At 43.8% G+C, this 26,074-nt stretch overlaps 1 protein-coding gene across 1 annotated transcript in view; it reads right to left on the bottom strand.

The window, feature by feature from the left end:
• Positions 1–26,074, bottom strand: part of TMTC4 (transmembrane O-mannosyltransferase targeting cadherins 4) — a 996,962-nt gene that overhangs the window by 470,342 nt on the left and 500,546 nt on the right. The window contains exon 8 of the mRNA XM_086934371.1: positions 7,976–8,137. Within this exon, the coding sequence (XP_086790497.1) occupies positions 7,976–8,137 (162 nt within the window). The remainder of the gene's footprint in view (positions 1–7,975; positions 8,138–26,074) is intronic.

Raw genomic sequence — 26,074 nt, 5'->3', positions numbered from 1 at the left:
GCCTCCCCATAAGGTTGGGAGAACACGACTCCATAGTGCACACATATGGGTGTTTAGAACTGGCTACACACAACAGTGTCATGGGCTGGCCTTATAAAAACCTCAAGTCACTACTTTTTATGAAGGAGATATGGCCTGCAGCTTCTTTCCACTACTCCTGGCTCCAGAATGATAGATGAGAACAAGAGATTAGGCAAAAGAAGACTGGTAAAGCTCATTTACAAGGAAAAAACTTGAAACCATTAAAGAGTGAAACAGGCCACTTTCAGGAGCAGCAGATCCAGATAATCAGGAGGACGGGCAAATAGATAGGAAGAGGTTTTAAGGTAAGTAGGCAGGAACTTCACAGAAAGAGCAACAGCTGAGCAAGCAAAATTGCAAAGGTGCCGAAGAGTAAGCTAAGCTCACTTTTGCAGTGTGATGGGAGTGCGTGACTTGGAAGGACAGAACGTTACAGGAAGTACAATTTAGCCATGATGGCTAAAGAAAGGTAAACCAAAAGAACAATATTCCTGATTAGTCCTTACTCCCAGACCCTGGCCTTGAAAAAAAACAAAAAGAGCCTGCAATGGCAGCCTAAAGTAGTCAGGGCTACGAAGGAGGTACACTCATTCCCCATTGTTCTGTGGTGAAACTTCTGCACTTAAAGATATGACATACCATGTCTGAGTCAGACCGTGTTTCTTCTGCAATGGACAGCTGTATGTTACTTGTGGGCAAGCAATGACTACGAGGTGGGCGTTACCCTTTTTCCAGCACCATATCATGAATTACCAGGAGCAACCAGTCTTGCCCAGTGCTGAATCTCATTGTTAGACATGACAGGAAGCATACCACCCCTCACAGCCTCAGCAGAGGGCACACAGCATTCTTGGTAGTAAGCCCCCCCCCCCCCCAAGAAGAAAGCAAATCAGCATCTTAATAGGCAGATTGCAAGGGTTTGAAATGCTGCTGGCACGCACAGCAGAGAAGATAGGGAGAACGGGTGGGACAGTGATCTAGCAAACAGTTGGCTATAAGAAACACAAAAGGTTAGGGGAGGATGCTTTCAATAAGTCTAACCACAGGCACTAACTTGGGGAGCATTCCAACCCATCATTTTTTTGCCTACCATGCAACCTCAAATTAGACCCTGCCATATGCAAAACAGTCTTGACACTGCTCCAATAGAAACAGTCCAGCACAAACTGCCAAGCCAAGTCCTAAAGAATCAGCATTCAAGCAACGGTCCTATGACCGGTTTCGCCCTCATTGCTTGTGTTCCAGTTCAGAGAGGACGTGGTTTGGCAGTTTGGTATTGACTGTTCCTATTGGAGCAGGGTCAAGACTGATCTGCATATGGCTGGGTCGAATCTGAGGTAACATGGTGGGCAAAATAACAATGGGTTGGAATGCTACCCCGGGCTATTGTCAGTGGTTAGACTTATTGCAAGCATCCTCCCATCAGCTTTTGTATGTTTGAAACAGTTGGCCATACACAAGGCATTCGACTCACATATTCAAACACAATCAGAGTCCAGAATAAGTCTTGTGCAATGATAGGCAGCCACCCAACCCAGGCCAGGTCGCCATGTTTTTTCTAGATACATTCAATAGACTGTGTTGAAAAAGTGCGAGGCCTACATTTATACCGGGTGAGGCCAAAGAACCCTCCTTTCCTTATACCAGGACCCAACCAAAAGAAAATGTAAGAACAATAGGAGAAACATCTGAAAGGAATGTGCCTTATATAAATAGAAGTCTCTTGTCAGTAAACTAGAAGACTCAAGACTGGCAGAAGGTGTGCTGTTACATCACTTCTCTTTTCTCCAGGTAAGAATGGACAACTTGGATAGCAGCGATATAGTTCAGTGTGGTGGGAGAAGAATCGGGTGCTGATGGATCACTTCTTTTTCCTTCACAGAGGTTGAGACCTTACATATTCCCTCTGCGAGGGAGAATAAAGGATTACCCCTCCCCTGTAATAGAGACCCTACTAAATGTTTTAAGACCCACAAAGAGAGAAAATAGGTAAGACTGGGAAAGGCTGATTCAGAGAATGGCATGATCTAAAGGGATCAAGGCCTAGATGTATCAAGCATTTTGATATTCGTTAAGGCCGAAATTCGCAGAATTTTGGCCTTAACGAATCGCAAACGGACATTTTGCATCTTTTGGGATGTATGTGAAATTAGCAAAATAAGGAATCGCAAAAATTTGCGATTCCTTATTTTGCTTAAGCATTTAAGGAATCGCAATTTTTCGATTCCTTAAATGCCATGTATGAAGCTTTTTTAATTTGCGAATTCAGGTTAAGGAATCGCAAATTAACACCAACTTGAGGTTCGTGTTAATTTGCGAAATCCTTTCAAAAACCAAAATTTGGCAATTTTGAGGGTGGCATGTGACACACATACATGCCCATAGGGCATGTATGTGCGCCATATGCACACACATGTAACTTTCAGGGGTGCAGCAGGGTGTCCATGAGACACCCCTGCACCCTTGCAATAATTCTCAAATTGCGATTAGCAAATTGCGAATTCGCAATTTGAGAATTATTTTGCAATCATTCCTATGGGCCTCCTGGCCCATAGGAATGAACGGGAAATTATTCCTTATTTGCGAATTTGCAACTTGCGAATTTGCAAATTAGGAATAAGAAGGAATCGCAAAAAAAATAGCGATTTAAAACATACATCCCATTTTGCGATTTCTTAATAGCGATTCGGTAAAAATCGCTATTAAGAAATCGCAAATAGGAACGATGATACATCTAGGCCCAAATATATTAGTTACCTGGGAATAAAATAGCTCATGAATACACATTAGTGCAAACGGAGTGATCCGTCCAGAACCTCATGTCATGACGGAGGCATCCAACAGAATGATCCCAGTAGATATGAATCATTCCTAGTTGTTCACTACTCCTTCATATCATTTTGTTTTGGATACAGACAAAGCTGGAAAATCCTTTACAAGTTTTTTGCCATTGCTTTTCAGTCTTTGATGGATGCAAACATTTAACTATACATTTTCAGGCGTGTTGTCTTATTTAGCGAGAAAGCAAATGTGTTCACCAAAGCATAATCATACTGCCCCTTTGTATGTAACTTTGTATCTAATAAAGTTGTTTTGTCTATATCAATAGCAATGGACTCTGGTATGAGCATTAGACACTGGGAGCAGACTTGTATCCAAGATGCCTGCAATGAGACCTGGTCAAGGAGATTTCCAGTTTTAAATGGTTTAAAGGAAGGGTGTATTTGGGACACCTTTTTTGATCTGCTATTTCTTCTGATCTTCCAGCTTTATTCAGTAGAAAAAATAATTTGGTTGTATTTTGGGAAACTTCCAGCACATTTTATTATACGCCAATGATTTGGCCCAGAGAATTAGAAATACATATCTTATTATATTTTTCTGAAGTAAATGGGATGATCATAAATGCTACTAAAATAAAGATTAAGGTCCTTGGTAGATGGTGGAACATTTTCAAATTGTTCCTTAATTAAAGGAAATTAGAACCCATATGTATGAAATTTCCAGTTTGCATGTCCTAAATAGCGAATTCTAAGAAATCGCTATTTATGAAATGCAAATTAGAATGTACGAAATTTGCGACTTTTACTAACAGTGATTCCTATGGAGTTGTAATCACTATTAGGCAATAGCTAATTTGTGATTTCCTACTGGGAAATTGCAAATTAGGAAATGCACAACCATTATATTTTATATGCCTAAGGCCCATAGGTACGAATGGTTTTACATTTCCAAATTTGCAATTTCCTATTAGGAAATCGCAAATTCGGTAATGGAAAACCATACTTACCCATGGGCATTAGGCCCTCGTAATTTGTAATGTTAAAACAAGTGGTGCTCGTATAAGCGCTCCAATGCCCTCGGGGTGATTGCGCACTCTATATGGCACTGTAAAAACAGCATTTTTTCACCTTTTTAAAATTTGCACATAGTTATCAGATTGGATTCGATGGTAATAGCATTTCCTAAATGCACATTAGTAAAAGCTATGTACATGCGCTTAGGAAATCACAAATAGGAAATCCCTATTTGCGATTTCCTATTTAGGGAATTGCAAAATGCAATTTCTACTGGGTAGAAATCACATTTTGCGACCGCGTTTTTAGCTCTGTACATGTGGAAAGGCTATGCTGAATAGCATCTTACCTATGGACCTAGAATACTTAATTTTGGAAATGTCCTCTGATGGCTCTGTATAACACTTAACGCTTTGCCTTCAATCAAATTGTCCATCAGTGTAGACAGAGTATCAGAATGGGGTATTTGTTAGTAAACGTCGGCAATGCATCTCTCATAGCTTTTCAAACTCTACTATACTGAATGAATTGCCCTGCACCTGTTTTAAAGACATTTTGGGTATAAATGTTAAGACTTTCTTACCATACAGGTCACCAGTCGCTCACTGTCCTCCTATTTGTTTGAGTCAACTGCAGCTTTCTCGATTTTCAAACATCTCCACATCAGTGAATTAGGGATACAAGGGATTGGAGTTGTAGACTTGGTGAATACCTCAACTGGAGTGCCTTAAGGCTAACCAAATAATTGCCCTCGTCCTTCACTGACACCAGAGCTAAAAGATACATAGTCCAGTGCAAAACCATCACAGTCTCTAATATAAAGAGTCTGTCTACTCACCTCTTCTCTTCAAAACCATCCCAGTGTCTAACATTAGGAGACGGTCTGCTCACCTCTTGACTGACAACCACCTTGCTACATGCAATGCTGAAACAGGGCCGCTAGACAATAGCACTCTAGAACTGTCAAATGCGTATTGCCTTCTTCAAATGTAAAATTTACTGCGTCCAATTCTACCCTGCTTCTCTTTCCTCTTCACTCTCAATGGTTAAGATGCTCCCTGAAAATGGGCTTGGTATATAGGTTCCTACACCACTGCAGTAAATTATTGCGAAGAGGTAAAACTATCATCTTGACCAGTGCAGCCTATCCAGACAGAGACAGCAGTGGCATAGCAAGGTCAGGAGGTACCCGGTGCGGAAAATTTCTTGTCACCCCCGGCTTGACAAAATGCCAAAAAGATGTGTTTAAAAAATATATTTTTGTCATTTTGTCACTCCCCTCAGTGATAACACTCGTCACCATCGGCTTGACAAAATGGCACAAACATATGTGTTTAAAACACATATGTTTGCCATTTTGTCACCCCCCTCAGTGATGACACCCGGGGCGGCCCGCACCCACTGCACCCCCTTCCTACGCCACTGAGTGACAGAGGAAGTGTCATTCAAAATGCTACCAATCTGTGAAGATTGATCTTTGTTTCTATGAAGAATGGAGATTAAATAGAAATGTCTGAGAATAGTCATGGACAATTCTAAATTCAAAGTATTGATACTCCTAGTAAGCATATGAAATATGCAGCCTAGAGAGGGAATAACTACAACTTTTCTCACTTTCCTAGTTCTTTTCAATACAAATAGATTAAGATTTGGAAACTGGTATCCAGCCACTATCAACCAAATGTTAGTGAGTTACAACATTTTTTTTTCAGGCAGAGAAACAATTTCTATTTTAACTCGCAAACTAAATGTTAGGAAATTATGTCGCTATAAAACAACAGTCTCGAATGGCAGTAGCTCATAACCTTTACAAGTGACAAATGATAGCATATTAGCAGCAGAAATATTGAAATCACTGGGGTTTAAAAGGGGCTGGATGCCTTTGAAGGCTTGCCATTCTCCTAATCTAGGCACAACACGTTCTTAGCAGACAGTACAGACTTTTAGGAATTATCCTTAAAGGGGAAGCTACCTGTAAATATGTACTTCATGAGAGGTGCAGACAACTCAGTTTCCAGTGAATTAATAACTAGAAAGACATCCAAAGTGCAAAGTACATCCCAATGGTCCCAGCAAATTGACCACGACCTTGAGGGAAAATATTTCCTAGGGTTTCATGCTAGAAGCGTTTGTCAATACCTGCTAACTTTATCTAAATCACATAACTTCTCTTTTTATGTTGATGGTCCCAGGACAATAATCCATATTTAAATGTTAGCATTTTGTATGTATAGGGTCAAAGCAAAGAAGGTTAGGCCCCATACAAAGAGTACTGATAGTTACTCGCAAAGGGCAGGATCTCTTACGTTCACAGTTGCTTTGAGTGTAAGGACCAAATATCCATTTAAGAAATGGTTGTGCTCTGCCAGACTACAGAATACTTCAGCTTAGGAATGGTGATGGGGCTGTGTAGGAAGCTGCCTTTGCCTTACCAGACCTATACCTCCACTGAATTATCAGAGAAACGGTAGCAGAGGCAGGAAAAACAAAAACACAGATTGAGAAAGCTAAGATTTTAGCTGACGTACTAACACACATGAAAACTCACATGAATACATTGTCCCTTAAAGAATTGCAATAGCTTTACTGATAAATTAAAGTGCTTTGTTGGATACGTACCAGGCTTCGGCAAGTGTAACACACCTGCTAATAGAGAAAAATACCCAACTGCACGTTTCCAAATCTATTTCTAAGTATTTCCGGTAACCAAAGGATTTCTGGTGCCAAGATATGGTCTCTTTATGGATGTCGATTGGAATAAACAAGCCGAAGTCTCACTATTTAAGAAACCCAGTTAGTCAGGCTCCCGATAAAAGAACAACATTAACTGAGTTTAAATGAGCTGTTGATTAAGAGCTACGCTCAGATCATAGCTTTGAAAAAGAGCTGTGCTGCAAGGAGGTGCAATTAACAGAGCAAACAACTTCCTTTAACAATAAGCAAACGTTTTGGCTCACAAACATATTCGTACAAAGGTCTTCCTCAGGTTTGGGAAATCTGATATGGGACACTTATGAAAACATGGGAACAAAAAAAGTAATTACCCTCATGCTCCTATGTTAATACGATGAGGCTTTAGGGAAACACCTTACAGCATATATCCTTTCCTTCCTCATAAAAGACCAACAGTGGGTGTATGAGCAATGTCTCAGAATGCTGTTTAAGGCGTCCCACCTCTCAAATCCAAGGGCAGACTTCTCAGTACTTCATAGCTAAAGTACATTACAAGATATATGTATCTTGACTTCTTAGAACGTTACCTTCAAAGTGCAAAGTGTTTATATCCGAGTGAGGCTTACCGGCTCGTGTCTCCTTTTTCTTCCTCGAGTGTAGGGAGTTAGGTCACTCGTACTTATCAGGAAGGATCGCTCATCCTGTAGCGTTCTTACTGGGGACAGAGAGAGCTCCAGTAGGATTGACAAAGGCAATTGGTTGGCACTTGCAGTGATCCATCAATTTTGCCAAAGCTATTTTTTTCTCTGTGTTTTATGATTGGAAAATGGCAAACATCTGCCTCTCACACATCAATGATTAGGTGAAGTGCAAGAGAAACGAATTGCAGGATTTCCAACAAATACAAGATCTGAACTTTCTTACAAGCACTGGGGAGGGGGCTTTGTCTAAACAGTCTGTATTGAAAATAAATAATAATAGATTTCTTGTGTTTTACTCTAGGAGGACAATGCAAAACTCTCTGCTGATCTGCCCTACTCAAGCATTCAAACATTTATGCTACGAACAACTTGCGTGTTTCTTCTCTGATGCACATTATACTCAAACGACCATTGTCAGCGTTGATAACTAAAAATATTTCGGTCTATGAGATGTGCGGCCCAAAATTACTAGTAAGGCAAAGTTTATAAGAAACACAAAGAAATTCTTAAAACAAAATCAAAGAAATATATTTGAAAGTTTTTTCAAACTTTGCCACTTTTGTTAAACAGTACCCACAATCGGAAAAATACACAAAAGGAAAAAGACTGCATTTTTAGAAGATAACATGAATTTGTTACTCTATTTGTAGCACAATACAGCACAGGTGGGGCAGGGACTTGGCCACAGAACACTTAAATAATTTGCCAATGTACATAGTGCCCAACCACATTTAACAAAGTGCATGCTTCGCAAAAAATTACAAACGATAACTTTGAACGTACTCTGACTAATAAGCTGTCAGCAAAGGATGCTGGGTTGTCCACGTCAGTGAAAGATGGCGGTCCTGTGCCCATAATTCTCCATCGTATGTAGAGCACTGTTGCTCCTCCGGAAGCCAAAATAAACATTCTGGAGAGAAACCCTCTTTTCCACAATCCGGTAGTCTGCAGAAAGTGAGAAAGAATAGAGATGTTTGTGATTTGTGTATTTCTTGTAGTAATAAAATACCAGGGTGTGAAAAAGATAGTTTCCTGACCTCTGAACTCTGGCCGTCAGAGCACAACAGACTTACAGACAGTTCTATGCCCTCCAAAGGTATTAGATCATGAAGACAGGCAGAGGGTGGGGATTAAAGAGAGATATAAAAAAATGGGAAACACCAATGGTGCTGACACGATCTTCAGACTGGATGTGCTCTCAAACAAGGTCAACTGACTGAATGCATAGGGTTGTGGAAAATCCAACTGCTACTAAAAAAGCAAGCACATCAAAGGAGCCAAACTCATTTAGGTGTAAGGGGAAGAATGGTGCCTTTTGGAACACTTTTTCACGAATATATAGTTAAATTGTGTGTGATTTGGCAAACCCCTTCTTAGCAGATTCTCCATCAAAAATCTATCTTGGTGCTACAAAATTAGGGTAAACAACTAATGTACTGGCAATTCAGGTGTGACCCAGGAAGAGCGAGACCATAATCGATTTCAGAATTTTTTTATAATGGTCTGTTTCAAAGAGAAAGTTAGGGAGCCATGGTGTTTCAACATGAATGGACACTGTGCTAAGAGTATCCATCTCCAAGTGAACAAATTGCATCCCAAAATCTACCTGCCATCGGTCAATGTAAGTATGTGAAAAGATTCCAAAGGTCTCAGATGGAGACGTTGCACCACTTTATGAAGGCGCCTCTCCAGTTTGGCACATTCAGAAAATGAATTGATCTTGGCTAATGAGAAAGGCTAGGGGATAAAAGGAATGCATAGAAGTTTCCATTTTTTGTCTCTCTCAAATCTTTCCATTTCTCAGTATTGGAAGCAAGGAAGAGAAGGCAAAAAGGAAGCGTGAGGATCGATCCCTTGCTAGGTCACAAGGGCTAGGGGGAAATTAAATTATATAATTATGTTCATGCTCGTTCAGTCCTCATTATCTGCCCTGCTATTGTGCGCACAAAATTCTCCAAATCTGGAAAAAACGTCAGATCTGACAGTGACATGAAGAAGTCAGTTAGTAGTTTACAATTTCCAACAATGCCCAAAAGCATTAGTCCTCTAGAGCTCCCAAAACGTTTATATTTCCATTAGAAATATTTTGTGTCCAGTTTGTGTAATTTTAGAAGATGTCTATTTCTGAAACGCTGTGCCACAGCAGAAATATTGTGTCCGAAAAAGTAACTGTCACCAAGATCATCCTGTGTTTGGAAAAAAGGCCTATTGTGCCTGATAAATACTGCTCTCAGAAGAACAGTCCACTCGTTAAATATAATGTCCCGTAGAGCTGCGCTGCCTTAAGATAATAACCCCCAATGATGTAGGAAAGATTTGTGCTTCTCGGCATATCAGGGCGACGCACACAAGATAATGCGTCAGAAGCAGGTTCCATTCAAGCAGAGTATGTTGGTTCAGCCAATTACATGTCTCTTGCCTATTGTTAAGTTGTTCGATGTTAGCAGTGCACCATATGTCCAGTCATTTCCTTTCACACCTGATCTACAAGGGTTTATTCAAGATACTTTTTGAGTGCTGTGATGCACTTTCACTTAGTCACTGTGAACACATTCCAAGTGGTTTTAAACTTCTAATATATGAACACCGGATCAACAGTAAAATGTGTTGGTATTGAATTGAGTGGCACTTCATGTAAGTGTGAACATGTATCACAAAAAATGAAAAAGAATTGTAGGTCATTAATGCATTGGACTTGCCAGTTAGGTCAAATATCTGTTTTTCGGTCGTAATTGTGTCAATCCTAAATGAAAACAGGACACAATTAAAGCAAAATTTTGGCTTGTATGTATCAGAGAAATAAACTAAAGGTAAATTGTATCCTAAACGTAAGTTAACAACTAAATTCACTTTTCTATGCCTGCCAAGAATTAACAATGAAATTCCTGGCTAACGTAAACACATTTAAGAGGGTGGAGAGCAATGGCCCAAGTGGGAAGATCTCTAGAGTCGTAAATTTCAATCAAGGGATGGTAGTTCCAGGGTGTAGTTTGCTTTGGAAGTTTGGGAACGCACACAAACATACATTTGTGAGCATTCTCAAACTACAAACCAAACCTTATCCACTCTAGAAATGGGGTGAGATATACTCCAGCACAGGGTAGGAGCTTTCCAGGCTGGGAAGCGGAACAGATCATTCACAGATTTGTTGGGCATGTAGCAAATGGGCATTCTCAAGGGGGGAAAAAATTGCATTTCTACAGGGGTCCCTTTTCTTCTGGCTGGACTTCTCATCTATGGAGAACTTCCCACAAAGGGAATATGAGCCTGCAGAAAAAGTCAACTGACCTTCCCAGCAGTAAGCCTGGCACACCTTTTCAAGCATACTACTGGGGATATTGAGAATAGCAAAAAGTAGGTTCAAGCTTATGCTGAGAGCGCCACAAGTACTTTCCCTACTTTTTTGTGACTCGGACCAATGTGTCTAATAAGGGGTGTGGAATTTAATAAAATATATACTTATCCAAGGGGCAGGTTGCTTCATAAATCTACTTGTCCTGTAACAAAATGCACTTGTCCCTTTGGTGCCATGTAGTTCAGTGACCAATTATGGCAGCCATCTCATTATATAAGAGCTCTGATATAACTCTCTGATTATGCCAGGGCTCATACCATACTAGTGTTTGAATACTTGTAATCCCCTTATGTTGCCACATTTCCACAGATCTACATACTGGAGCTGATGGTAGTGTTAAGCAATAGTTACAGGGATAGAATGCCCTTTGGAGTCTGTGGAAACCTACTAACTTGCATGTTTTAAGGGATTTAAACAACTCTTCTCTAATCTTTTTCCATACTTAGAAATATTGGAAATGTACTCCTGACAATGGCAGACGTAAACCTTCTTACAGAGTTGGGGAAAAAGTGGTTGGAGGGAAAGTGAACTTGCAAACACTCAGATTTTCGCATGAGCAAATCTACACATGCATATTTGCGGATGTATTTTCTAGGAGTACTATTTCTTGTCCTACTTCTGTAAACGTGGGAATTCTAGAAAACCGTATAGCAGCACCTAAGGCAAGGACATATACCATGGGTGCACTTTTGAGACCCCTAATTTGGTCTGGGTGTTGACCATGACCTTTTGAGTTTATTAAAAGTCTATCTCTCCCTCTGTATTGACTGGCTTCACAGTAAGTGACAGCATTCTGCTCTTTCCCAAGAAACATATTGGCACACAAAGTAGTTTTGTTCAGTGTCAGTAACTACTGTGGCATTGTGTGCTTTTTGGGACCAAAAACAATTTTTGCTTTTGCCAATTTTTATTATAATGGTGAGGGCCCGGCAGCTCCCACACCAATAAGGTTTTACAAAACCATGCCAAAAACCATAAATGGAAAGTGTTTATTATAGAGGTTTGAGGTCAGATTTTAACAGTAATGTTTTTTACTTTGTAGAGAACCTCGGAGGAAGGACTTTATACAGTCTGAAATGCATTGGGTAAAATAAGCACCTACAACCAATGATGTTTTATGGTTTATGGCGTGCCCGGAAAAAGGCCTGGATAGGCATATCCGTGGAATGAGAAGTTGTTTTAAATCATAAGCAAAATACGTGCGCAAAGAATAACGAAAATAAAATGAAATGAAGCAAAGTTTTGGATTACAAGGAGTACTCATTGTCAAAAGTGATTACGTTATTTACAAAGAACGAGTGATTATCACAATATCAGCAGTGCGTCTGGATTGGAGTGAAGTACTGCTCCATATCTGATGTTGCAAATTACCGACGTGAAAAGGGGCAGATCACGTACTCCAGGGAGCACGCACACAAAGTAGAGCTTGGAAACACATGGTTAAAAAGGTGTAAATTGTCAAACAAGGTGTGCACGGCTATCTTTGATGAATTTGAATTCACACTGTCAAGTCAGACCTAAACATCCATGCAGTCCAATGACTGCCCCTTTCATCTGTGTTGCTGCTAGAGAAAAATAACGGAAATTATGTTATCTAAGACACTTCAATAGAATTACAATGCCATGTGTGTGCCCCTGAAAGTTCAAGCTCAGAAAGCTGGATGAATAAAGAAAACGATCATAGCTGTGTGGTAGGTAACCACTTTTTGTAGAAGCACACAACTTCTGCCCAATCAAAACATGTGGGCGGGGAGACAAAGTTCCTCTCTAGTGATGATCACATAGTTATCTGGTAACAGCTGCACTGTCAAGCCAGACCATAAAGAAGCACAGAGTACAGCATTACGCATGCTCACAACTGTAGTCGCATATGTGCTTTGTTTTGAAAGTGCAAACCTGTTTTGAACATTAAAAATGTAGTCTATTCTATTCCTTGCCGAACAAAATATGAATGAGTATTATGAAGAGACACACTATGCAAAGAATTACGGGAATGCAGCAACTATACAGAATATTGAGGGTATGCCAAAGAGCTCTAAAACATGTACAGTGCCCCAGGCTGTGTAAACCCTAGTGGCTCCCTCTAGCTGCACATCATCATAATGACACGACGGTCATCTTACATGAGTAGATTTCCATGTAAATCCAGTGAAGCCAGAGTGTACTACAAGAGGAATCTTCATATGTGAGATTGTAGAGTGTCAACATCATGATGTAGCAGCTGTGAGAAGTTGGCCTGGCATATGATGTCCACTATTCTAGTGGGCACCTTGCACCAGTCCAAACGACCCTTATTGATGGTAGGTTTAAGACAACATTTATAGAAAGCTATCCTAGTGGTAGCTGCAGGGCTTCAGGCTAAGTCTTGAAGGAATATAAAGCAGCTTGTTCTACCAGTCTATAATCTCTGGAATGATCAAAGGAAAGTACACCACACAAGGTATATATATATATATATATATATATATATATATATATATATATATATATATATATATATATGTGTGATCAAGGTACGTCAGTACCGAAACGCGTAATGCCCGACTGAGTAACAGCTCAATAAACCGACAAACTTTTACACCTACTTGGGTCTGTGCTCCATGTTTCTTTTCGTGAGGAGAGAGCGCCTGCATCTTGCTTGCGGAGTGGAGTGGCAGATATATATATATATATATATATATATATATATATATATATGACGGAAAAGCACTCCAATTATGAAGAACTCAGAGGCCAGAGGGATTGCAGGACAAACAGTCGTTTTATTCACAGGTAAGCAGTGGCGGCGAATGCATTTCGGCTCTGACGGCCTTCCTCAGCGCCCAATCACTGTGGCATGTCCTCCCCCAAATGATCTTCCTGTTTAAAATATCCTCCAGCATGTGAGTCCCCTCCCCCTTGAGGCAGTCGGCTCACCCTCAGTAGTTCTCGAAAGTTTTTGAACCACATCTCCCAGGAAGCACTGTGACGGCTAGTCCGGGTAGGTGGCGTAGGGGAGTGGGGTACGCGGTAGGCTTTTGCTGGATGCAGGAAGGTAGAGGCAGGCGCGCATCCAACACCTGAGAACATCCACGGCTGCCCGTTCCTGGTCCCTCGTACCGTTGCGACCAAAGACCGCACGCGTTGAATCCAATGAGCAGGGGCAGTCAATGCGGGCTGTGATCCCTCACCGGTCAAATACCAGAAACTCCCCACTGGAACGCTTGTGTCTCTGGCAGTCCCAACAGCTATCGATCCCTCGATGATCAAAGTACTGCAAGCAGCGTGTTGCCAGAATTGCTGGTGGGACACTTAGGTGCATCGGGGCCAACTGTACTGCGTCGTCTGGCTGGCTCAGAAAATATGACGGAAAAGCACTCCAATTATGAAGAACTCAGAGGCCAGAGGGATTGCAGGACAAACAGTCTTTATTCACAGGTAAGCAGTGGCGGCGAATGCATTTCGGCTCTGACGGCCTTCCTCAGCGCCCAATCACTGTGGCATGTCCTCCCCCAAATGATCTTCTTCCTGTTTAAAATATCCTCCAGCATGTGAGTCCCCTCCCCCTTGAGGCAGTCGGCTCACCCTCAGTAGTTCTCGAAAGTTTTTGAACCACATCTCCCAGGATGCACTGTGACGGCTAGTCCGGGTAGGTGGCGTAGGGGAGTGGGGTACGCGGTAGGCTTTTGCTGGATGCAGGAAGGTAGAGGCAGGCGCGCATCCAACACCTGAGAACATCCACGGCTGCCCGTTCCTGGTCCCTCGTACCGTTGCGACCAAAGACCGCACGCGTTGAATCCAATGAGCAGGGGCAGTCAATGCGGGCTGTGATCCCTCACCGGTCAAATACCAGAAACTCCCCACTGGAACGCTTGTGTCTCTGGCAGTCCCAACAGCTATCGATCCCTCAATGATCAAAGTACTGCAAGCAGCGTGTTGCCAGAATTGCTGGTGGGACACTTAGGTGCATCGGGGCCAACTATACTGCGTCGTCTGGCTGGCTCAGAAAATATGACGGAAAAGCACTCCAATTATGAAGAACTCAGAGGCCAGAGGGATTGCAGGACAAACAGTCGTTTTATTCACAGGTAAGCAGTGGCGGCGAATGCATTTCGGCTCCGACGGCCTTCCTCAGCGCCCAATCACTGTGGCATGTCCTCCCCCAAATGATCTTCTTCCTGTTTAAAATATCCTCCAGCATGTGAGTCCCCTCCCCCTGGAGGCAGTCGGCTCACCCTCAGTAGTTCTCGAAAGTTTTTGAACCACATCTCCCAGGATGCACTGTGACGGCTAGTCCGGGTAGGTGGCGTAGGGGAGTGGGGTACGCGGTAGGCTTTTGCTGGATGCAGGAAGGTAGAGGTAGGCGCGCATCCAACACCTGAGAACATCCACGGCTGCCCGTTCCTGGTCCCTCGTACCGTTGCGACCAAAGACCGCACGCGTTGAATCCAATGAGCAGGGGCAGTCAATGCGGGCTGTGATCCCTCACCGGTCAAATACCAGAAACTCCCCACTGGAACGCTTGTGTCTCTGGCAGTCCCAACAGCTATCGATCCCTCGATGATCAAAGTACTGCAAGCAGCGTGTTGCCAGAATTGCTGGTGGGACACTTAGGTGCATCGGGGCCAACTGTACTGCGTCGTCTGGCTGGCTCAGAAAATATGACGGAAAAGCACTCCAATTATGAAGAACTCAGAGGCCAGAGGGATTGCAGGACAAACAGTCGTTTTATTCACAGGTAAGCAGTGGCGGCGAATGCATTTCGGCTCTGACGGCCTTCCTCAGCGCCCAATCACTGTGGCATGTCCTCCCCCAAATGATCTTCCTGTTTAAAATATCCTCCAGCATGTGAGTCCCCTCCCCCTTGAGGCAGTCGGCTCACCCTCAGTAGTTCTCGAAAGTTTTTGAACCACATCTCCCAGGATGCACTGTGACGGCTAGTCCGGGTAGGTGGCGTAGGGGAGTGGGGTACGCGGTAGGCTTTTGCTGGATGCAGGAAGGTAGAGGCAGGCGCGCATCCAACACCTGAGAACATCCACGGCTGCCCGTTCCTGGTCCCTCGTACCGTTGCGACCAAAGACCGCACGCGTTGAATCCAATGAGCAGGGGCAGTCAATGCGGGCTGTGATCCCTCACCGGTCAAATACCAGAAACTCCCCACTGGAACGCTTGTGTCTCTGGCAGTCCCAACAGCTATCGATCCCTCGATGATCAAAGTACTGCAAGCAGCGTGTTGCCAGAATTGCTGGTGGGACACTTAGGTGCATCGGGGCCAACTGTACTGCGTCGTCTGGCTGGCTCAGAAAATATGACGGAAAAGCACTCCAATTATGAAGAACTCAGAGGCCAGAGGGATTGCAGGACAAACAGTCTTTTTATTCACAGGTAAGCAGTGGCGGCGAATGCATTTCGGCTCTGACGGCCTTCCTCAGCGCCCAATCACTGTGGCATGTCCTCCCCCAAATGATCTTCTTCCTGTTTAAAATATCCTCCAGCATGTGAGTCCCCTCCCCCTTGAGGCAGTCGGCTCACCCTCAGTAGTTCTCGAAAGTTTTTGAACCACATCTCCCAGGATGCACTGTGACGGCTAGTCCGGGTAGGTGGCGTAGGGGAGTGGGGTACGCGGTAGGCTTTTGCTGGATGCAGGAAGGTAGAGGCAGGCGCGCATCCAACACCTGAGAACATCCACGGCTGCCCGTTCCTGGTCCCTCGTACCGTTGCGACCAAAGACCGCACGCGTTGAATCCAATGAGCAGGGGCAGTCAATGCGGGCTGTGATCCCTCACCGGTCAAATACCAGAAACTCCCCACTGGAACGCTTGTGTCTCTGGCAGTCCCAACAGCTATCGATCCCTCGATGATCAAAGTACTGCAAGCAGCGTGTTGCCAGAATTGCTGGTGGGACACTTAGGTGCATCGGGGCCAACTGTACTGCGTCGTCTGGCTGGCTCAGAAAATATGACGGAAAAGCACTCCAATTATGAAGAACTCAGAGGCCAGAGGGATTGCAGGACAAACAGTCGTTTTATTCACAGGTAAGCAGTGGCGGCGAATGCATTTTGGCTCTGACGGCCTTCCTCAGCGCCCAATCACTGTGGCATGTCCTCCCCCAAATGATCTTCTTCCTGTTTAAAATATCCTCCAGCATGTGAGTCCCCTCCCCCTGGAGGCAGTCGGCTCACCCTCAGTAGTTCTCGAAAGTTTTTGAACCACATCTCCCAGGATGCACTGTGACGGCTAGTCCGGGTAGGTGGCGTAGGGGAGTGGGGTACGCGGTAGGCTTTTGCTGGATGCAGGAAGGTAGAGGTAGGCGCGCATCCAACACCTGAGAACATCCACGGCTGCCCGTTCCTGGTCCCTCGTACCGTTGCGACCAAAGACCGCACGCGTTGAATCCAATGAGCAGGGGCAGTCAATGCGGGCTGTGATCCCTCACCGGTCAAATACCAGAAACTCCCCACTGGAACGCTTGTGTCTCTGGCAGTCCCAACAGCTATCGATCCCTCGATGATCAAAGTACTGCAAGCAGCGTGTTGCCAGAATTGCTGGTGGGACACTTAGGTGCATCGGGGCCAACTGTACTGCGTCGTCTGGCTGGCGCAGAAAATATGACGGAAAAGCACTCCAATTATGAAGAACTCAGAGGCCAGAGGGATTGCAGGACAAACAGTCGTTTTATTCACAGGTAAGCAGTGGCGGCGAATGCATTTCGGCTCTGACGGCCTTCCTCAGTGCCCAATCACTGTGGCATGTCCTCCCCCAAATGATCTTCTTCCTGTTTAAAATATCCTCCAGCATGTGACTCCCCTCCCCCCTTGAGGCAGTCGGCTCACCCTCAGTAGTTCTCGAAAGTTTTTGAACCACATCTCCCAGGATGCACTGTACCGGCTAGTCAGGGTAGGTGGCGTAGGGGAGTGGGGTACGCGGTAGGCTTTTGCTGGATGCAGGAAGGTAGAGGCAGGCGCGCATCCAACACCTGAGAACATCCACGGCTGCCCGTTCCTGGTCCCTCGTACCGTTGCGACCAAAGACCGCACGCGTTGAATCCAATGAGCAGGGGCAGTCAATGCGGGCTGTGATCCCTCACCGGTCAAATACCAGAAACTCCCCACTGGAACGCTTGTGTCTCTGGCAGTCCCAACAGCTATCGATCTCTCACACAAAGTAGTTTTGTTCAGTGTCAGTAACTACTGTGGCATTGTGTGCTTTTTGGGACCAAAAACAATTTTTGCTTTTGCCAATTTTTATTATAATGGTGAGGGCCCGGCAGCTCCCACACCAATAAGGTTTTACAAAACCATGCCAAAAACCATAAATGGAAAGTGTTTATTATAGAGGTTTGAGGTCAGATTTTAACAGTAATGTTTTTTACTTTGTAGAGAACCTCGGAGGAAGGACTTTATACAGTCTGAAATGCATTGGGTAAAATAAGCACCTACAACCAATGATGTTTTATGGTTTATGGCGTGCCCGGAAAAAGGCCTGGATAGGCATATCCGTGGAATGAGAAGTTGCTTTAAATCATAAGCAAAATACGTGTGCAAAGAATAACGAAAATAAAATGAAATGAAGCAAAGTTTTGGATTACAAGGAGTACTCATTGTCAAAAGTGATTACGTTATTTACAAAGAACGAGTGATTATCACAATATCAGCAGTGCGTCTGGATTGGAGTGAAGTACTGCTCCATATCTGATGTTGCAAATTACCGACGTGAAAAGGGGCAGATCACGTACTCCAGGGAGCACGCACACAAAGTAGAGCTTGGAAACACATGGTTAAAAAGGTGTAAATTGTCAAACAAGGTGTGCACGGCTATCTTTGATGAATTTGAATTCACACTGTCAAGTCAGACCTAAACATCCATGCAGTCCAATGACTGCCCCTTTCATCTGTGTTGCTGCTAGAGAAAAATAACGGAAATTATGTTATCTAAGACACTTCAATAGAACTACAATGCCATGTGTGTGCCTCTGAAAGTTCAAGCTCAGAAAGCTGGATGAATAAAGAAAACGATCATAGCTGTGTGGTAGGTAACCACTTTTTGTAGAAGCACACAACTTCTGCCCAATCAAAACATGTGGGCGGAGACAAAGTTCCTCTCTAGTGATGATCACATAGTTATCTGGTAACAGCTGCACTGTCAAGCCAGACCATAAAGAAGCACAGAGTACAGCATTACGCATGCTCACAACTGTAGTCGCATATGTGCTTTGTTTTGAAAGTGCAAACCTGTTTTGAACATTAAAAATGTAGTCTATTCTATTCCTTGCCGAACAAAATATGAATGAGTATTATGAAGAGACACACTATGCAAAGAATTACGGGAATGCAGCTACTATACAGAATATTGAGGGTATGCCAAAGAGCTCTAAAACATGTACAGTGCCCCAGGCTGTGTAAACCCTAGTGGCTCCCTCTAGCTGCACATCATCATAATGACACGACGGTCATCTTACATGAGTAGATTTCCATGTAAATCCAGTTAAGCCAGAGTGTACTACAAGAGGAATCTTCATATGTGAGATTGTAGAGTGTCAACATCATGATGTAGCAGCTGTGAGAAGTTGGCCTGGCATATGATGTCCACTATTCTAGTGGGCACCTTGCACCAGTCCAAACGACCCTTATTGATGGTAGGTTTAAGACAACCTTTATAGAAAGCTATCCCGATGGTAGCTGCAGGGCTTCAGGCTAAGTCTTGAAGGAATATAAAGCAGCTTGTTTTACCAGTCTATAATCTCTTGAATGATCAAATGAAAGTACACCACACAAGGTATATATATATATAAAATATATGTATTCATACTAAATACAACCCCTCTAGTCTCTTTATGAGGCTAGAGGCCAAAATACAACACAATAACTTTAAATAGCACACAGTAAATAGCATAGTACACGTTTTACCCTAGGGGCCTCACAAATCATATACTAAAATAGTAGTATAAGAACCATGTGAGGGATAGAAGTGAGGTCTAGGGGCTGTAGAACCATTGGGGCAACCAGGAAACACCCAAGGTAGGGACGCAGAAGACCCACGGGGAATGTGTGCAGTGTCTAAACAAAGCTGCGAATCACCACTGACTTCTATGAAGGACTAGCAAGTTACAATTTTAAAGATTAAGGACACTTCGGAGTGAACTACGATGGAACCCCTTTAGACTTAGACACTTCCAGAGTGAAGACCCACGGGAGCACCGGAGTACTCGTGTTACCTCACCCAGGGAAGCCGAGTACATAGGTGTCATCGTCGATTCCAATGGAGAGCTGCGAAGAAGTGCTGCAGGCGACCAGAGGAAAAGTGTCCGGGTGGATCAAAGGGTGGATCGGAGATCTGAAGAACCTGAAGGCGGAGTGGACAGAGTCTGGGTCACTAGCCAAGGACCAGGATGGCGACAGGAAGATGCCAACCGATTTAGGGTGCATTAAGGTGAAGTAGGTGAAGCTTGACTCTTCAGCCACGAGGACCAGGAGGCTTCGACGATGACCAGGAGCTGGATTCAAGCTGTCCCACGAAGGATGTCGAGTGCTGCAGCACCAGTATCTGGATTTGACCTAACAAGCCTTGGTAACAGCAACCCACGCATGATGACAAAATTGTCTAGGGTGCAGACCAGCAAGGTCTGAGAAACTCACCCTTTGAAGGGGAGTCAGAGCACATCTGGAGCAACGAGGAAAGATAAAAAAAACAAAGGATTGTCCTTTGTGGGGACCCACTAGCCAATGGACTAGGGATCGCGAAGGAGCCTCGAGCTGCGGTGAAGAAAGTGGACTCACAGGACACTCGTGGAGTGTAGGCCTCTCAGCTTCGGAGCAAAAGGTGCTCGGGCAAGGGCAACAAATAGCCCAATGCACAACTTCGGGAAGTAGGTGCAGTTGCAAAATTGCAGGTTCTTCGGGATCCGGCGGGAGCCTCGAAAATGCAGACTGGAAAGATGCTCTTAGGTGCCTGTTGGAACAGGGGGTCACTCCTTGACCCCAAGGGAGATTTCTTTCCTCTTCCAGTCGATATGGAATGTCGAAGGTCCAGGATTTCGCCTTCAGAGTTTAGTACAGGGTAATCTAAAGTCCTAGGGACTGGGTTCCTATACTTATACTAAGTTTAGGGGTTGGACTAACTCTAGGGTCCCACCTATGGGAGGACCTGGGGAGGGGGTGATTACACCCCTTTCCCTTTGTCCAGTTTCGACCAGAGCTGGGGCTGAGTGCCCCAGAAAGCGGTTTGAACTGGGAAATGCATGGAGCACCTTGTGTGCCCTAGGCAGTGTCTCAAAAGCATTCACTGAATGCAACCCACCCTGCCTAAGTACACTAAAGCCTGTCTGGGGAGGTGCTGGCACCTCCATGGACAGGAAACCTATTGTCCAGGCCTCCCCTGCCGGAGTTTCGTTCAGCAGCAAGAGGTCAGACTCGTGTCTGTGGCAGCAGCATCCAATTTGTGATGCTGAGGCTCTGTAAAACTTTAACCGGGTATACCAGTGTTTACATGTCTTCTCCCTCTAGAAGGGTGGAATGCTACCCCCGCCACCAGAACTGGCGGAGGGGTAGTATTCCAAAGTGTTTGACACCAAAGACGACATGTTTTGATAAAGCCAAACCAAAGTTAGCATTAACCGCGAAGTAGTGTGGCTCACTGGTTAGAGGCGGCAGACCCGAGAGCAGAGGACGGCCCGGGACCAGGGTTCGATTCCCGGCGCGGCAGGTTTCTGGACCAGGGTCAGCGGACTCGATAATTCTCTCGCCTCGGTGCCCACTCTGATCAGCGATCACACTCGGCAACTCTGGGCATTAGCTTGCCTCATCTTCACTAACGGCCCCCCAGACCGCCGGGGATGCCTGGTCTCACCCTGGAGATACCCATTAAGGGACCATCTCTCAGGGAAGCCAGGAAGGGTTTCGCGGCGGTCGAAGCGCCAGGACGCCTACGGGTAGCAGTGCGCTATATAAATGCCTACACATTATAATGCACTTAAGAGTATATGGTATGGCCATATCACAGAACAGCTATAAGGAAGGGATTCCGAAAGCTGCAGAGGGGCTCAGCTCATGCTAGGGCACCCTCTCACTCAAAATCAAGCACTCTGCCTTCAGGATTGTCAAGGCCTGCCATAGGAGTGACTTATAGGTTAATATGTGTCTGTTATAAATGGTGGATATAGGTATACTATATCCCAGTAGGGGGTGCTTACATCACCTTACCCAGGCTGCAAGTGCAGACCTGTGGTGCCATTTTGGAAGGCTTCCCAGGGGTGGCATAATAAATGCTTCAGCCCCTGGGGTACCTATGCCCTTGGTACCTAAGGTACCATATACTACGGGCTCACAAGGTAACTCAGTAACCAAACTGGTATGTACCTAGTGTACATGGAATCAATTTAGAGAGAAAACAGCTAGGCTTTGGTCCTGATTAGCAGGGCCACAGCCAGACTAAAGTCGAAAAACCAGTGAAACACAGCAAAAAGTGGGGGTAACCATAGGAAGCAGACCCTACTCTCCTACAGCAGCCATCTTCCATGATGTGAAATTTAATCACAACTCAATGCAAGTTGTCGTTAGAGAAAGCACATAGCTAATTAAATCATTGCCTTATGCTGGAATCACATGCAGGATATGGGAATATGTGTGCAGTGTCTGCCATTTGGTAAAGTTTAAGGGGCATAAGCGGTGGTATTGACAATGCGATCTCAAAGACCAACTACTTTGCTCATTATCACTTTAAAATGCACTCATTTGCAAACATACCATGGGCTGTCTCAAATCATAAGGGGCAGTTAAGACAAGCAATGGCTGAATAGGCTTTATACAAAGTCTACTTACTTTGTATTCATTCACAACACATAATCTTGGGTGAACCAGATCTTAAACGGGCTAGTAGGAGCAACCAAATAAGTCATGGGAGTAAACATCCTCCTTGACAGTGGAGATGGCTCTCATCCGTTGAAAATACTTGATGTCCTGTGTGGCACACTTAAGAAAGGCAGCATAAAAGACACCCAAATTGTTCCCTGTAGTTTAGGTTGTTTGATTCAGGTTACTGTTGGATTGTTTTCAAGATAACTACCAGGTATCAATGAAAATGTATTCAAAGATATTTTTAGTGGCAGTCATTAAACAGATTTATTGGATGATTGCAATCCAGCTCATTAAAGATCCACAATATGAAGTTATGTTTTGCTTTAAAAGAATTCAGCACGAAGGACTGATGATTAGTGGTCACTGGAGCATGTGGGCAAGTACATTAAGTAAAGGATTTAGAACCCTATTAACAGAAGCACAAGTTGCTGGATGTGTTTTGATCTCTGACTCGTATTTTCCACATGTCAGAGGAGACTCCGATTAAGAGTGTTACCCTGAATGTTATCATTATAAGAGGCTAACTACAGAGACCTTGCTTTTAAGTAAATGGGAATTCGGGGTTGTTGGCTGAGAGGAAGCAACATATGTATATGAAAATGAACTCCAAGTTAAGTAATGTGGCAACTAAGGAGTCTGGTGACTAACTGGTTAAGAAAGTGATAAAAGGTGTTTTTACTTTCATCACGTTGAAAAAGCTCACATTCTTCGTATTCAGTTTTAAGAGATGCAGGTGTTTCCAGGTGGGTTAAAAATGGGTGCCTTTTTTAGCTGAGTGTTTCAGAGTCCCCAGTATTTGCAGAAAGGTAGGATGTACTTCAGAAGACATGTTTTCTGAAGCAGGAAGGGTTATGGGGTAGAACTAGTAGGATATGAGTTCTATTAGTGGTTCTACTCCCTTGGTGAGTAAGGGGAAGATTTACTTTTTGCCCAAGAAAGTGGTAGGAAAACTAGCAAAGTTCATAATGAACTGGGGAATGGAATATCCTTTGTCCCTGCAAATCGAAAAAATCAGAGATTACAAAAGATCTTTTACAAGTTTAATTATGGAGAAGGGAGTAACTGTCCACCTAGTGGAGTAAGGTCGGGCGATTATCTATAATTTTAGTAGAGAAAAAGGCTGACACCAGTCTTAAATGTACACAGTCTGAACAAAAATGTTACTCACTGGAAGAAGGGAATCCATCTGCTTTGGTGCAAAATATAGGAAAGGGGGTGGCTAGTAAAGTTTGATCTCAAAGATGCATGCTCTAGCGTTTTAATGAAAGGGGAGTTTCACAACTTCGGACAGTTAAAATGGCCAATTTACCTTTCTTCCCTCTGACTTATCCTTAGCACCATGCAGTTTTACAAGTGTGCTTTGTCCAGTAGAATTTAGTGCAAAATGATGTGCACTCACATATTTATCTGGACAACATATTAACTGTAGCATCAAAATTCCAAGCTTTAAAGGCTTAGTTGAGTGAATTGTTGGGGAGTTTAGAGTCCATTATGAACTTGGAGAAATCAGTTCTGCAACCCAACAGATCACTTCAGTTTTTAGGTTTTGTGAACAGATCCAAAATGCTGAGGTTTACTGGGCTGATGTAAGGATTTAAGTCTCCCACTGCCTGCAGCGCTAGCATCTCTACAATATTTCCATTTATTCCTAGAGGTCTGCTGCATTGTTGATTTTGGGCAACAGTTTGTAGGGAACCTGATCCTGATGGACAACTAAGGGTGTAGGTCTGATTCTCTGCAGGGACACCCTTTGGTGCACTGTAAGGTTGGATGGGATGACTTTCTAGCAGTCTCTCCACCCTGTAGTCTTGAGAGGCTAGACCTCCCCTCCCCTTGATACTAGTCCTGGCTGGTGGTAGGATTGGTGGTCTTGGGGTGCAAGGGTGATACTTACTGACCTCCCTTTCTAAATAAATGTCAGTAGCCTTGGACAGATAAGGGTTCCTTTATGTTTATTTCCCTTAAATGAGTGGAAATGTTTTCAACCATTATTCGCTTTGGTCTTCCATGATTACGAAAAATGGAAAGTATGTGCACCAGAGTTAGGACACAATCACTGAGGGTGCACTTGTCCATAAGGTTGTCCTACTGATTGCAAAGTACTTTTAGATTTGTATGAATGGAGTCTGCAAGATGGATGATGGGTTCTTACCACAGAGAAATAACAACCGCAGCCAGTACCTCACATCTTCCTATTGTGTTCCTTTGAATCATCATGGCCTCCTGCACTTAGGTAGTGACTACTACAGAGAATTCTGAGAAGAAGGCACAGTACGCATTCCCCAAGGGCACTTCCGGGGAACTGGCCCAACATCAGACCTTGATGGTTGGATTTACAAACCGCAATAATAAACTAGCTCTGATGGGCAGTGGGCTACTGTCAAAATTTAGGCATATACTAGAAACTCCTCTCCAGCTTGATGTACACATTCTTTAAAAAAAAATCACCTGTACTGACTTTACTGTTGAGTGTTGGGAAAGTGTAGTTGTGAGCTGCCCATTTTATTGAGACAAATATAATTTTTGTTCACCTTGTCGGTCTCTGAGGCATTTCATTTTCCTTTACAAAGTTACTCTTTACTACAGTTTTGAATGCCATCGAGTTTGTCTTAGTTATCTGCCTTATTACCAAGGGAACATGTTTTTTAAATGTTATATTTTCTGTACAGAGTTTTATATAGCGCGAACTTGAGCCGAAGGTATTGGGTATCAGAGCGCATTACATAGCACCAGTTGCATTACATGAGGATACATTCATTTTTGTTAGGCACGGGGAGATTAAGTGATTTGTCCAGAATCACAGGATGTTCAGCGTCATTGGCGGGACTTGAACCCAGTCCCCATTTTCGAGGTCGACCGCCCTAGCCGCTAGGCCAGATTTCTTTTTTTTGGGGGGGGGGAGGGGAATTGGAGAGGCGCCCTCCATTTTTCAGAATGGATTCTGCAAATGGGTTGCGATTGCGGCTGAAAAATCTTCAAAAGTTTTATGTAAACATTTTACATTAACTGATGTGTTTATGTTATTAGTATTCTGGTGTTTATATTCAGAGTCCAAGGTTTTGTCTCTGTGTTGTCATTACTCTCCTTTTACGATGTTTCATTTTGCTATTTGACTTTGTTAGTATTGTACAAATTTATATTTAGATATTATTAAAGGGGTTTATTGTTACAAAAGCTGACAAAACTGGCTGGACGTTACATTGATAGTGAGATTATGAAATTGTGTTGGACCAGCTACAGAATTGTATAGAGGAGATGGGTATCCTGACTCCCTATCAGGCGGAATTCAGACAGGGGGTCTCCACAATAGATCAAATCTTTAGGCTGAACCTTTTATATTGGAGGACAGCACTAATTGAGGGCGGTACCTTGTATACTGTCTTTGTAGACATGCGTGCCGCCTTTGATTTGGTACCTAGACTGAAACTGTGGAAAGTCATGGAGGAGCTGAATGTCCCGGGAGACATCTTGGCAATCCTGATGAGATTACATCATAACAACTATGCCCGCGTTAGGTGTGGCAGAGGTGGCAATTTAACCGAAAGGTTCCCCGTTCGCAGAGGGGTAAGACAGGGCTGTGTGCTCGCACCGACCCTGTTTTGCCTCTTTGTGAACGGGGTAATTGCCCACCTGACCAGGATTCCCAACATTGATGCCCCAAAACTGACTGGCAGCAGGGTGCCCGCAATTATGTTT

The sequence above is a fragment of the Lissotriton vulgaris genome, chromosome 8, assembly GCF_964263255.1.
Source record: "Lissotriton vulgaris chromosome 8, aLisVul1.2, whole genome shotgun sequence".
Taxonomy (NCBI): Eukaryota; Metazoa; Chordata; class Amphibia; order Caudata; family Salamandridae; genus Lissotriton; species Lissotriton vulgaris.
This window is presented reverse-complemented; position numbering and strand designations above follow the sequence as displayed.